This window comes from Engraulis encrasicolus, chromosome 4 (genome assembly GCF_034702125.1).
Source record: "Engraulis encrasicolus isolate BLACKSEA-1 chromosome 4, IST_EnEncr_1.0, whole genome shotgun sequence".
NCBI classification, from domain to species: Eukaryota; Metazoa; Chordata; class Actinopteri; order Clupeiformes; family Engraulidae; genus Engraulis; species Engraulis encrasicolus.
The window spans coordinates 41,077,149-41,092,507 of record NC_085860.1 but is presented as its reverse complement, the minus strand read 5'-3'; the positions used below and the strand labels follow the sequence as shown (position 1 = coordinate 41,092,507).

General features: G+C 46.9%; 1 protein-coding gene across 1 annotated transcript in view; it reads left to right on the top strand.

The window, feature by feature from the left end:
• The window catches only part of carmil2 (capping protein regulator and myosin 1 linker 2), a gene marked incomplete at its 3' end in the record, with an annotated part of 93,087 nt that extends 80,592 nt beyond the window's left edge, over positions 1-12,495 (top strand). The window contains exons 37-41 of the mRNA XM_063197850.1: positions 733-804; positions 4,537-4,884; positions 7,270-7,380; positions 9,012-9,116; positions 12,254-12,495. Of these exons, the coding sequence (XP_063053920.1) occupies positions 733-804; positions 4,537-4,884; positions 7,270-7,380; positions 9,012-9,116; positions 12,254-12,495 (878 nt within the window). The remainder of the gene's footprint in view (positions 1-732; positions 805-4,536; positions 4,885-7,269; positions 7,381-9,011; positions 9,117-12,253) is intronic.
• Between the last annotated feature and the right edge of the window lie 2,864 nt (positions 12,496-15,359).

The window sequence follows — 15,359 nt, the reverse complement described above, 5'->3', positions numbered from 1 at the left end:
ATTTTGTGCAGACACCGGACTAACGTTTCGGTGAGGTGTGGCTCAATCTTCAAATGATGCAAGCTGACGAATGATGCGTATAGAGTCCCATTTGAACAAGATGTAGCAGACCTATTTGCCATAGATCTGAACACCAGTTTCAGTGTGTAAAAAAACAAAAAACAAAAAACAAAACAAAAACAAAATTAGAGCCATACGTCTAGATACAGAGCCAGGTGTAATTGTGTGATGCAGTGTGGGAAGAGCTAAATAAGCAGCCAATAAGAAGCAGGGGAGTGTGTCATCCACAGGTCCTTAAAATCCCTAGGGAGAACACTGGAGAGGGTACAGTGGAGAATACTGAAGAGAGCACAACACTGCTGTGTACTACTGCCTTTTACTGCCAGGTTAAAGGTCAAGTTCAATAGGAGCATTTGCTTTGTCTCTAAATGGATGTTTGGCTGTGTAGAGTATATGCTGTGTATACTATACCTGTGTGTGTCTGGGAGATAAATAGTGCAATGGTGTGATAGTGTGTGTGTTTATTTTTGTATGATTTTATTTCATTTTATTTTATTTCACTTGATTTTATCTTACTGTTCTGTAAAGCACATTGAATTGCATTTATGTATGAAATGCGCTATACAAATAAAATGGCCTTGCCTTGCCTTTGTGCATGTGTGTGTGTGCGTGTGCCTGCTTGCATGCGTGTGTGCGTGGACCTTTTACACTCCTCTATGTGTCCTCCTTCAGGCGCAATCCTGGACAGCAAACCTGAACCTCCACCCACCTTCATGAAACCACGCACCATGTCCACCTCCTCAGGTAACACACACACATGCACAGCACACACACACACACACACACACACACACACACACACACACACACACACACACACACACACACACACACACACACACACACACACACAAGCACACACACAAGCACACACACACACACACACACACACACACACACACACACACACACACACACACACACACACACACACACACACACACACACACACACACACACACACACACACACACACACACACACACACGTTATAGGTGACTGGACCGCATCAATTTTGAGGTTGAGAATAAATGGAGTTCCCTTAGCGCTGTAGATGGCGGTAGCGCACTTCTTGTGCAAGCCGCCACCAAACAGCACAAAAAGAGAAGAAGAAGGAGGGGCAACACCCCCTTAGGAGACTGAATTTGAGCACACTCCTTTGCATTGGGCGGGCGAAGTTTGGGATATCTTTCTCTTCTAAGAAAATATTCGGTAATACCCTCATTCCATCTATTCATCCTTCCATCCCACCCCTTATCTCTCTCCATCCCATACCCAATATCCACCTCCTTAGGTTACACTCCACCCTTCATCCTTCCACTCATCCCCCCATCCCCTCACCCATTCATTCCCTAGCCCATGTCTTGCTCCTTAGGTAAGGACCTCATCCCATCCATCCATCCATCCATCCATCCATCCATCCATCCATCCATCCATGCATCCATCCATCCATGCCTGTGCCTGTCAGTATGTCTGTGCTGTGCCTCTAAGGCCGTGCTGACAGAAATGGCGAGGAGTGTCTAGACATGGTGGATAATCTACTGTGTGGCACCTCAGCTGGAGGAGAGGGGAGGGAGCAGTGGAGGACCGGGGAGGGTAGGGTAGGGGAGGACCGGGGAGGGAGGGGAGGGGAGGGGAGGGAGCAGTGGAGGACCGGGGAGGGGAGGGGAGGGGAGGGAGCAGTGGAGGACCGGGGAGGGAGCAGTGGAGGACCGGGGAGGGAGGGGAGGGAGCAGTGGAGGATCGGTAGGGGAGGGGAGGGGAGGGGAGGGAGCAGTGGAGGACCGGGGAGGGGAGGGAGCAGTGGAGGATCGGGGAGGGGAAGGGAGCAGTGGAGGACCGGGGAGGGAGGGGAGGGAGCAGTGGAGGACCGGGGAGGGGAGGGGAGGGAGCAGTGGAGGACCGGGGAGGGGAGGGGAGGGGAGGGAAGGGAGCAGTGGAGGACCGGGGAGGGAGGGGAGTGGAGGGAGCAGTGGAGGACCGGGGAGGGGAGGGAGCAGTGGAGGACCGGGGAGGGGAGGGAGCAGTGGAGGATCGGGGAGGGAGGGAGCAGTGGAGGACCGGGGAGGGAGCAGTGGAGGACCGGGAGGGGAGGGGAGGGAGGGGAGGGAGCAGTGGAGGACCGGGGAGGGGAGGGGAGGGGAGGGGAGGGAGCAGTGGTGGACCGGGGAGGGGAGGGAGCAATGGAGGACCGGGGAGGGAGGGGAGGGAGCAGTGGAGGGGAGGGGAGGGAGCAATGGAGGACCGGGGAGGGGAGGGGAGGGAACCGTGGAGGACCGGGGAGGGAGGGGAGGGAGCAGTGGAGGACCGGGGAGGGGAGGGGAGGGGAGGGGAGGGAGCAGTGGAGGACCGGGGAGGGAGGGGAGCAATGGAGGACCGGGGAGGAGAGGGGAGGGAAGGGAGCAGTGGAGGACCGGGGAGGGGAGGGGAGGGAGCAGTGGAGGGGAGACGAGGGGAGGGGAGGGAGCAGTGGAGGATCGGTAGGAGAGGGAGCAGTGGAGGACCGGGGAGGGGAGGGGAGGGAGCAGTGGAGGACCGGGGAGGGGAGGGAGCAGTGGAGGACCGGGGAGGGGAGGGGAGGGGAGGGAGGGAGGGGAGGGAGCAATGGAGGACCGGGGAGGGGAGGGGAGGAAGCAGTGGAGGACCGGGGAGGGGAGGGGAGGGAGCAGTGGAGGACCGGGGAGGAAGGGGAGGGAGCAGTGGAGGACCGGGGAGGGGAGGGAGCAATGGAGGATCGGTAGGAGAGGGAGCAGTGGAGGACCGGGGAGGAAGGGGAGGGAGCAGTGGAGGACCGGGGAGGGAGCAGTGGAGGACCGGGGAGGAGAGGAAGCAATGGCACCACCTGCTGTCAGAAAGCCAAGAATGTGTCTGAAGCTGCTGTGAATAATATAGGACGTTAGTATAGAATATTAATAATACAGGCTGTTAGAATAATAATAGTATAGAGTATTAATAATATCAGCCATTATGAGAGGGGCCTTAAAGGTGCACAGTGTAATATTTTTAGCAATTTCTTTCCAGATTTCATGCTGCCCATTCACTAATGTTTTTTCACAAATACAAACCACCACCATCAAATTCTAAATATTTACTATTTGACTGGGAAAATTGCACTTTTCATACATGAAAAGGTGGATCTTCTCCATGTTCACCATTTTGAATGTCTAGAAATGGATATTTTAGCTGCAAAACTTACTGTACTTTGGTCATAGTCAAATATTCAGGAAAAGATGCATTTTGGCAATAGGCAGCACAGTTTCAGTAAGCAGCATAATTGCAAAACATGCTCTGGCCACCATCCTACACAGCGTACCCTTACGTACAGTAATGTGAGCAGCAGTGAAGTGGAGAAAGCTGCTGCCAGCAAAATCAGGCTCATCTGCCATAGTGTGCGTTAATCCAGCAATCATGTCATGTAGACCTTATGACAAAATGCAATAGGGCAAATTATTTTGAAACCTTACGCCATACAGTTTTAAATTGATTCATTTCAGTAACCATAAAATGAAATTCTGCACATAGGTCAAAAAGGATGGATGAAGTATTCATTTACTTATAGACTTTTCTAGTAATTTACGTCTTAATCAACCATCTACAAATGGTGATTGATTAGTTTTCCATTTGGGAATCTCTCCTAACAAAGTGGGTTAATGATATAATCAATAAACGGATTGTCTGACCTTTAAATTAAATAGTTTGTTGTTTCAGCTATTGATAACACTATTGGAACACTTGTGGAAGAAACTATTAAACCATTAAACTATTAAAAGTTTAGAAATCGTGTTGTCTTATTTAACAGATTATACATTTTGAAACTATTACTTTTTAGTGTGCACCATCTGATCCACATAGTACAGAGGAGTCGGATATACACCTCAGTATATGAACTATGTAAGGGACCACTAGAGTTTTAAACAGCTGTTTAAAAAAAAAACAGGCCCATCCATCTCAACGCGAGTGGGCGCTGCACTTAGGCAAGTAAACTGGAACAACAAAAAATAAAGTCTGCAATCTGATAAAGGACATGCTCCCCAAAACATAAATGTGATCATAAATAAAAGAGAAGTGGGAGCCTAGTGTTGCTGTGTCTTGAGTTATAGATCATAGGCTGGAATTGAACCCTAGTCCCCGGTGCAATGGGGCACTAGCTCACTGAGCCATATCGCCCACGAGTAATAGAGCTTTTCAACCTGTTCCTCCTGTCCCGCTGTTGGCTGTGTCTAAGGTGCTGGTTACACATAGATATTTTAAAATGTGGATATATTTTTAAATCTGCTTATGTATAATCCTGGCATGTGGATAGATATATAACATTCCATTATTACAGGAGCGTTTTACCCTAAATTTGTTTTGAAATGCACATTCTAACTCTAAATGCGAGGCCAAAACCAGCGCATTTTCTCAAAAATATCCATATACGTGTAAACGGCTTCTGAGTGTCACCTGCCTGTCCTGTCCTGTCCTGTCCCTCTGCAGACACCAGGAGGCCATTGCGACCAGGTGTGTCAGGTGAGAAGCCAGCCATCCCTGAGCGCCCCATCGGCCCTCTACCCCCTAAACCCGTCCTGAAGCCGGCTCTCCCCCCACCCTCGGAGGCGTCCAGGGTGCCCCCTGTGCCCCCCAAACAACCCAGCCCATCTGTGGAGGCGGTGCCAGCCGAGCCCGGGCCAGATCCGGTCCAGACGAGGGAAGGGGAACCCCAGAAGGAGCCGCCGCCCATGTCACCCCGGAGAGAGCAACCAACCCCCCCGGCCCCCTCACCTCGCCGCGCCATCAGCACAGATGCACGGGAGCGCGCAGAGAGAGCACAATCCGTCACCGAAGGTACACACATCCCTTCTTTGCCTCCCTAAACACAATCAGATGTGAAGTATCAATTCAGAAGTTTTTTTAAAATTTGGATTGCTGTTGTATTGCACTCTTTTTTTACGTTTATTCATTCATTGGCATGATGCCTTTTCAATCTCGTGGCCTTTCTCAGAATCTGAATTTTAGGAAGGTTGAAACCGCATACTGCCAATGAATGAATAAACAGCAAAAAAAGAACATACAGTAAAAAAGAACAATGCCACTTTTTTCTTCTGCACCAAGGATTGTGTACAAGGTAAGCCACATGTATGCGCTTCACAAAATCTGTCACCGAAGGACAGACCCAAAACACTGAGTTTCCTGCCAAACATGAAGTGAACTGACAGTTGTTTTATTCTAGCAGACTTACAATCCTGCGTTCAGTCATGAAATCTTTTGATATGGAATATCGGAGTGAATGTCCTGCTCAGTCACTTAAAAACTTGTGTGTCTGAAAGACACTAATACCACACTCCCTAATCCCTCTGCTGATTCTATTCTACTGTATTTTCTATGATATCCTATTCTACAGTGCTGGCCAAAAGTATTGGCACCCCTTCAATTTTGTCAGATAATACTCAATTTCTTCCAGAAAATGATTGCAACCACAAATGCTTTGTTATTAATATCTTCATGTGTTTGTCATGCAATGAAAAAACACAAAAGAGAATGAAAAAAAAATCAAATCCATGACCATTTTACACAAAAGTCCAAAAATGGGCCGGACAGAAGTATTGACACCCTCAGCCTAATCCTTGGTAGCACAACCTTGAGACAAAATAACTGCGAACAACCACTTCTGATAACCACCAATGAGTTTTCTACAATGCACTGCTGGAATTTTAGACCATCCTTGAGGTGATTTGATGGGTGCATTCTCCACACTGCCATTTTGAGATCTCTCCATAGGTTTTCTATGGGATTCAGGGGTGGACTGCTACATTATGCTGCAAAATTTGCTGATAGTCTTCAGACTTCATAATTCCATGCACACGGTCAATCAGTCCAGTGCCAGAGACAGCAAAGCAACCTCAAAACATCAGGGAAACTCTGCCATATTTGACTTTAGGGACCATGTTCTTTTCTTTGAAAGCATTTGTGATTGCAATCATTTTCTGGAATACATTAAGTATTATCTGACAGAATTGATGGGGTGCCAATACTTTTTGCCAGCACTGTATAATGTGATGACAGCAGTTCCATGGTCCCCCTGCCTGTCAGCTAGATGGCTTCACCATGCATACTGGACATTTCAGTCTGTCTTAAACAGCAGCCTGATCAGGTTCATCTTAATGAACTAGCAGTCCACTGTACACACATTATACAGTAATGTTTGCATCTGCATAAGGCACAAGCATATGGTGTGACATAATGCAAAAGACAGCATTATATTACTGATTCAGCCGTTTGCTGTGTGTTGCCACTTGCTCAGCAGGGTCTGTATGCTACAGGATTCTATAATTAGAAATAAGGAGGAGGAGAGAACAGCGATACTCCACTCATGAGGGGCCTTTCTCTCTCTCTCTCTCTCTCTCTCTCTCTCTCTCTCTCTCTCTCTCTCTCTCTCTCTCTCTCTCTCTCTCTCTCTCTCTCTCTCTCTCTCTCTCTCATAAAACTTCCATTGTCTTATTCTAATCCCCATGACCAATGCTGTAATTTCTTATGTAACAATTATAACGACGCTGATCAGACTGTGTTTTATAGATGTGTGTTTGTATCTCAGTGTTTCTACGGTTTGGGGAGATGAGTCTGTACTCTGAGTGCACTTTCCACCAGTAAGATGCAGCATTTAGCCAAATGTTATTAGGTGAATTGAGCAGAGCCACCATCCATCAGCCAATGCAGTCACAGCATGCAGTTTAGCTGCAACGATTAGTCGTGTGTCTGTGTGTGTGTGTGTGTGTGTGTGTGTGTGTGTGTGTGTGTGTGTGTGTGTGTGTGTGTGTGTGTGTGTGTGTGTGTGTGTGTGTGTGTGTGTGTGTGTGTGTGTGTGTGTGTGTGTGTGTCTGTGTGTGTGTGTGTGCGCAAGCGCGCGCGCGCGTGAGAGAGTGTGTGCGTGCACGTTTGCCTGTGTATATGATATTTCTCGGTGTGGCGCAGTGAGTGTGAAAGCCCTATTGCATTTGCTGCATAAAATCTGAGGGAAAGCACTCAGTGTACGGGTATGTTTCTAAATCTAAATGTGATGTATAAATAAAGCTTACTAAGGAAATGTGTGTGTTTGTGATCCTTAGAGACCCTCCCAAAGCCTCAAACAACAAACTGCTTCCTAATTACGTATATGTACTGTATGTTAGCTTCTTTGTGAGACACTAAAGAGGTGTGTATGTGTATGTGTGTGTGTGTGCGTGTGCTCTGCAGAGACCCTCCCGAAGCCTCGTCCCCGTATGAAGCCCTCACCGCAGCGTCGCGCTGTCTCTGTTCACGAGGACACACTCCTCCTGCAGCACGCCGCCCTGCTGGACCCCGAGGGTAATGCACACACACACACACACACACACACACACACACACACACACACACACACACACACACACACACACACACACACACACACGCACATACACATGCACATACCTCTAGACACACACATCTTTAGAGTCTCACCAAGCAGCTAATATAACACATGGTGTTTTTAATTACGAATTAATAATTACGAATTAAATGGTTCCGTCGAGTTAACTTTGATCTTTCATTTAATTCCGAATGTATAGGTGTTTACATGACGTTTTCAAAGCGGAATTAAGCTTGATTCAGAATTAAAGTGAGTTGATTCCGAATGAAATGTCTCATGTAAACGTAGCATCTGTGTTTCATGAGCATGATGATGATCTCACTGGACCTCCCTGGAGAGTAGTGTGATGTCATCATCTTTGTTTTTCATCATGAGCATCCATTTTGGTTTCAGTCCCCTGAATGGCTCTATTTAGATCTGGGTGATATCGGTTAAAAACACACTCAGCTACTTTCACGCTTACTGCATGCGCTATCTTCTAATGAAGCAATTTCAAAAGAAATACAATTCAGCTCCCTGCTTCTCCATAGCTGAATCGCCTCTTGCCTCAATTCCACTTACTCACCCTTTATGCCTCCCCTGCAAATGTGCTCACTGCTACAGAACAGTCACCTCTCCACTCTCCCCCCCAGCTTGGCTCTGCACTGGGCTGATACTGCTGGGGGATATACAGTATATAACACTGCAGACTTCTCAACAGAAATGCTCTCAACTCCACAGGAGTGACTCAAGACTTGAGATGCACGAAAGTACTGCGGCTCCCCGTTTAGAGGCTATTGCCAATAACATGCCATCAATAACATGGCAATGTCATGTTATGTATTAACCGCATGTCATCGGCACTCAATAACATGTCATATGTGCTCAATAACATGTTGTTGCCAATACACTATATACAATAATACTGTATGACATTTCCAATAATATGCCAATAATGTGTCTTTAAAAACATGTTATTTCAAGTAAAACATACTCAATATGACAGTTCCAAGAGGCATTCAGTAACACGGCATTGACAATCAATAACTATGCTCAGTAACATGGTGTTGCCAATAATGCAGTATGTCCTCTTCTCAATCCTTGAACATCTCAGCAGCAAGACTATCAGCGTTAGCAGAACAGTATATGAGCGTTAAGCCGTTAACATTAGCGCTATTAAGAGGTAAACATTAGCGCTGAGTAAACTATAGTATGGCAGCCTGAAGTAAAAGCTTCCTCTATTGATTGGACAACACTGATTGGACAGCACAGCATGAGGAGTTCATCAGAACGTGACTCCATTAGAAAAGAAAACGCAGTAGCTGTGGTGTACAATAAGTTGTAATGTACGTACAATAGCTTTAATGTACACCAATTATTTTGGCTTAAGGAAAAGCTATTAGGTATTGACCGAAGGGCCAGATGTCTCAGGCAAATTAGGGGGCAGCTGTGCCAGTGACACGTCTCTATCCCTGTAAATAGGTGAAATGGGGTAACAGTACTCTGTCTGAGTAAATAAGGTACAGTATATGAGGGCACCGTAGTGTCACTCTTCAGTCCGAGTAACCAAGGTGACAGTCCTTTCCTCCTCTGTCCCTGTGTCCTCCAGAGCTGAAGGCGGCGTTGCCACGGCTACAGAGGTCACCGGTGCGTAAGCGTGCCACCGTGGGGGAGCTGCCACCGTGCTCAGAGGACCTCCCAGAGGGAGACGAGGGTGAGTACAAGAGGGTCTGTGTGTTCTGTAGTCCCTTGTGGTAGGTGCAGAGCAGACGTTGGCATAGGCATAGATGTTGGCGAGCTCAGAGGACCGTTCAGAAGGAGAGGTACGTGTGTGTGTGTGTGTGCTTGTATTTGTATTTGTGTGTGTTTGTATTTGTGTGTGTGTGTGTGTGTGTGTGTGTGTGTGTGTGTGTGTGTGTGTGTGTGTGTGTGTGTGTGTGTGTGTGTGTGTGTGTGTGTGTGTGTGTGTGTGGAGCTAGTACAGAGGGCCATCTGTTAAAAGCTATTAATAATGTATTAGGCTATTATTTTCCTTATTAGATCTGCTTTGGTAATATTTTATTCTAAGCAGTCCACAAAGCACATTTCAGCTCAATTTTCACTGGAAAAAGCGAAAAGTGCTGAAAGTGGGAGAAACAAGAGAAGACCAGCGTGGTGGGGAAATACAGCATGCTGCAGCAGAGGGTTTATTGCCAAGGAGGGAAACACACAGTCCACAAATTCCATTCCACAGCCCATTGGCCTCCTCAAGGTGCAGCAGTGAGTGTAGATTCCCCTGTCGTAAATGTGAGGGCTTGGGAGAAGGTAACGTAATGGCATTGGCAATGGCTGCATACCTCCTACAGTAGTAGTCACCACATCACAGTCTTATGTCAAGCAGCACAACCCACGCCCACTTGAATGCAGCACCTTCCCTACAGTGTAGTTACTGCCTACCTATACTGTCCCTACAAAGGCAAAGTGCAGTAAATACAACTTTTGTGAAAATTGAAAAACGACACTTCAATGCATCTCCTTTACCTTCTGATAAAGCCGTATCCAAATGTGTCCTGTTTTAGAAATGTTGCAATGTCAAATTTGCAGTAACTACAATATCCAACCTAATACCAAGGCTTTGAAGGCAATTTTCTCAGTTTCGAGTTTGGCGTAGTTACTGCAGTTTGCCAGTTTGCCTGTAGTGGATACCAGCCCTACCTATAGCCCCAGGTTGCCTGGCGGCCTACAAAAGTGGTTCTCTGTGCTGCCAAAGCTGGTGCTATGTGTTGGCCGTGCCCTCCTAGTGACGCAACACCTGCAGCGTTGCTACTAGTCAGGTCAAGAGCAATGCAAGTACTTTCTGAGCTCCCGAAAAATCGGGAACTCCTCCCACTTTGACAGGAAGCTTACAACCATTAGCAAACCAAGGGAGGCGGGTCAACCATGACGTTTGGGAAATGTTAATTCTTATGCTCTTGGTCAGACCAAGTCTCGAAGAGTTTTAAAAGTCGATGATAATCAGCCTAGTGTGTTTTGTGATTTTGTGTGTGTGTGTGTGTGTGTGTGTGTGTGTGTGTGTGTGTGCGTGCGTGCGTGCGTGCGTGCACATGAGGGCATGCTCCAGAACCTAAGCGTGGTGTCCGGCAGTAGTATCTCATGAGGACACTGCAACCCAATCTGGCTGTGGTGGATGATGATGATGTTAGAGCTTTGTGTGTGTGTGTGTGTGTGTGTGTGCGTGTGTGTGTGTGTGTGTGCGTGCGTGTGTGTGTGCGTGCGTCCGTGCGTGCGTCCGTGCGTGCGTGCGTGCGTCTGTCTGTGTGTGGGTGTAGGTGGGGCAGGGGTGCTTGTGTACCTGGGAGTGTCTTGGATCATCTTACTGCCGCTGCGCTCGTTAGTCCAGGCCAGATCGGCATCATATTTCCAGAGAGAGCGTGATGCAGACAAATGCACACGATTATTGGGCAGGCCTCTTGAGCAGGGTAATGATTATCCAGCGTAGCGAGTTAGCGGGCTCGGCAGACACACTCAGTTAGGGATCCCCGATGGCTCACTTAAATAGTACACCATGATTCAACACAATGATTCACCCCCATGCTTCTGCTTATGCACATCATTGTAGCTCAATATCCTGGACACCATCAAGGCATTAGGTGTAAAGTAGTCCTGTAGATACAGAGGAAGGGACAGACACCTCAAGTGCACGGGCCTCCTAAGAAATCAGAATAGGAATTAAATGGGATTTTCATCACCACCTGTGTACGTTTGTACACTATAGTTAACTCAAAGAACAAGTGAAGACTCTTGTCAACTACACCATCTACAAAGAACTACAAAGAATGGTATTCGTGAACTCTCTGCCAGCTGTGAAAGTCTTCTATACAAAGAGAGTATTATCTAGGGCCCATAAATCCTCAAAGACCCATCACACCCAGCATATGGACTATTCAAAAAATTGAGATCTGGAAGGCGACTGTGCTGTCATAGATCAAGAACAGAGCTTATTTCCTCATGCCATTGGTTTACTTAATTCCTCCTAATTGATTTGACTGAGCATGCATACACACGCACGCACGCACACACACCTTTCTTCTGCACACTTGTTTTGCACCGACCATTCATTTCAGTATGTGACACAAAAGTGTGTCTATGTATATGCCGAATAAATATCCTTGTATCTGAACAATTGAATAGTGTCCTACAGTTTATTCATTCAGCTTGTAAAATCAACATGTTCTTTGTGAAGAAAAAAACGTTTTTTTTTTTTCTCAGGTCACAAATTGTTTTTCTTTGCTAGTAGACATCCATTGCTCATCAATTCAGGAATAAATTGGGTTAAATTGATTTTTGTGAAGAGCACCAACATAGCAAAGCATTTCTTAAATCAATTTGGTGTTTCAATAAAGGTGATTTTCTCTGTTATTTATGGTATGTTGGAGACTGGTATGATGTATGGCCAGAGATGCTATATTCTGAAGAGGTCATTAATTGTGTGTGTGTGTCTGGCTTGTCATTTCCAAAGTGCCAAGAGTCACAAGATATTCATTTGTCATGGAGTGTTCCTACCCCCCGCTGACAGTACTTCTCCTGTTTCCTGCAAAGTCGGTTCTCTTTGATTGTAAACAGCCCTGAAGTGTTTGTACGTGACCCACAGGTTTAGATCAGTTCAATCGAGGAAATGCCATTTTTACTCATAAATCATGATGGAGAAGCCCAGGCCGTCATTGCGATTCAAGGCAGAGTGTGCATTAACTCGGAGCTTAACCACATGCAGTGTAACTGCATTGATATGCACACTTTAGATCATCACGTTGTCATTACACTTTAGGCCATGATGCTTTTCTGATCACCTTCAACCTTTCTCTCCCTCCACAGGTAAGCGAGTCGAGGAGGAGAAGGAGGAAGAGAAGGACGAAGCAAAGAAGGAGGAAGCGAAGAAGGAGGAGAGACAGGAGGAAGATGGCAGTGGCCAGACAGAGGGAACAGATGACACAGCGCCCTCCGATGGCAAAAAGGGGCACAGCAGCAGCAACAGCAGCAGCCCAGCAGGGACCAAGCAGGAGGAGCAGGAGCAAGAGGAGCAGGGAAAGAGCATGGGAGGAGCAGGAGGAGGAGGAGGAGGAGGAGGAGGAGGAGGGGAGGGGGAGGGGGGCCCAGTCTCACAGCAGCACACACCAGCGCAGGGAGATTCATCAGACCAAAGAACTGACCCCCCCTCACCCAAGAGCAACATGGACTGAGCTGAGCCCTCTGCGACTGCCCGCCTGCCGCAAAATCTATTTTCTATCATGTCTACCTTTGCCTTGCACGTCAGATTATGTACAAAAGAATGAATTATGGACAAACAAAAGAGAAAAAAAAAGAAAAGAAAGGTTTTAAAAAAGAGAGAGAGAACAAATCAATACCTATACTTGTTAATATGATTAAAAGTGAATTCTGTTGTGTCAAAAGGGGACTAATGTCGTCATTGCACTTTGCCAGCCATCTGTCCTGAGCAGTAACAACTTGTTTTTTTCCGTAACTTTGGTTTGAAATGACCACTATTGCAGCTTATAATCATAATTTAAAATTGCTGCAGTTGCTACTGTTGGAGAAAAAAGGAGGAGGATTAAAATGGTTGGTCCCCGCTCTAGAATAACAAGAGGAGCATAGAAATTCCTGACTCAGTTTTCAGAGATATGAGAGCAGAGAATGAGAAGAGAGGAGGTGGTGTGAGAAGGCTGGAGGAGAAGAGAAGAGGAGATACACACTTCTCAAAACCTAGTGCGCACACTTGCAAGTGTGCTCAGCCTAATTAGTCACGCGCAGTGATTGGATACTCTTTGGTGAACTCTATGGAGTATCCAATCACTGGGCCTGACTAAGTAGGCTGAGCACACTTGGAACTGTGCGGACTAGGGTTGCGTTCGGATCGGAAGGCAGTGACTCGATGACTCCCCTCCTACATGAACAGGTCTCTGATCAGACAGGTGAAGGTAGCTGATGAGGTGGTCGTTTCGAACGGAACTAACTAGTGCGCTGCCCTGTGCATTTGATCTTACAGCGATTCCATGGCGGGAGTTACGTTCATCACGTTAGCGCTTAGCTTACGCATGCTATTTGAACGGTGAATGACCGCCAGACGGCGGAATCGTAAAATAGGCTATAAATAGATCTAGCAACGGCATATTTAGATACTACAATGTTGATTTATCGCTTCAATTCTCAACATCTGTGTACATAAGTGTCAGAATAAAGAACATTATAAGGTGTGGTAGCTGGGGTAGTAGCCATGTTTATTTTTCGGGTTTCCGGTTGAGAGCTGGCGCACAGCATTTTGGGTACAAAGGCAGCGAAGTCAGCATCTGATGGTGCCCTCAAATATCCCTGTTATGCCCACAAATGCAGTCAACTGCCAAGGGGGGAAATAAAGCAATTTTTCGTTTCGATCTACACTTCATGACTCGATGTCCAGTTAGCTCACTGGAAGGACAGCTGCCTTCCCTGTTTCGAACGGAGCCTAAGTGTCCTGGGATATGAGAGGATGAGAGGATTGGAGAATATATGAGAAAAGAGGAAGAGATATGAGAGGAGAGGAGGAGATATGAGAAGAGACAACGATATAGTATGTGAGGGGAGGAGGAGATAGATGTATGAGAGAGGAGGACATGATAACAGAGGAGGAGATATGAGAGGAGAGGACAATTAAGAGGGGAGACAAAGGGGGAGGAAGAGATATGAGAGGAGGACAAGAAGAGAGGAGGAGATATGAGAGGAAATGAGGAAATATACTGTATAAGAGGGGAAGGAGGAAACACAGTTGTGTGCATTCCAATATGCACCTTGCGTCCTCCACTTGTACTTGTGGCCTCGTACCAGGAATACGTTGTGATGGCATCACTGACAACAGCATTGTATTTCAATATCTCGCAAAAACTCAATTGTAAAGTCATTTTCTCATTTGCAAACTGGACGTTGAATGAAAAACAGTCCCTCAAAAGTTGTTGTGGCTAGGCTGACAGCTGGGAAACGTTATTGTTTTCTCCACGGAGGCGGGGGCGAGGCCACAAGAACAAGTGGAGGACGGGAGTCTGCATATTGGAATGCACCCTATATGAGAGGAAGCAATACACACCCTCTGGGTTCTTTCCAATCTCCTAACCCCCATGCTCCCAAAGTGCTTGTAGCCTCGTGATGATGTCACACGTTATCGTTGATGACGACAGATGTTTAATTCAATATCTCACAAAAGTGTAATTGAAAGGTCATTGTCTCATTTGCAATTGAGATGTTGAAAGGATAAAAGTCCCCCAAACATTGTTGTGGATAGGTAAACGTTATTGTTTTGTCCACGGAGGCACAGGTCGAGGTTGAGAGTCAGGATATTGGAAAGAGCCACATCAGTTGGAGGTGATACAGTTCATGGTCTAGGTTGGGAAGTTTTTAATTGATACGCATAAATAACACCAGCGTTACGTGATGCATATGCGGAAGGGATTCACATTGATGTCAGAGACACCATGAATGAGAGCATACAAGGAAAGTGTGGGTGCCAGTCAGTCACCGGGCAGCAGGAGATGGAGGAGGAGTGGGTGTGAAATTGGCACAGGGCGGAGTAGGGGGGCGGCCGGTAGGCCTCGGTATTGATTTACAATTTTCGGTTCCGGTTCCATTTCCGGTTCCTTCGTTTCGGTTCCGGTACCAGAACGGTTCCATTTTCGGTTCCTAGAAACCCTGAATTAAACCTGCAGTTATCCAAAGTGGCCAGTAGATGGCGTAACGGGTCTGTAAATCATGAGTTTCCCTGCCTGCCACAAGGCGGAGCTCCTCGTGACTTAAGGCCAATTTATACTTATTGGCGCTGACGGTTGCAGAGCCTGTGCAACCGTCTGTGCGCGACCACACCCCCGCGCAGAGGCTCTGCAACCGTCGTCGCGCGCCTAAAAAAAATCCTGACTACGCGACAGACGGTTGCGAAGGTCGCAGAGAAAAGGCACTGTGA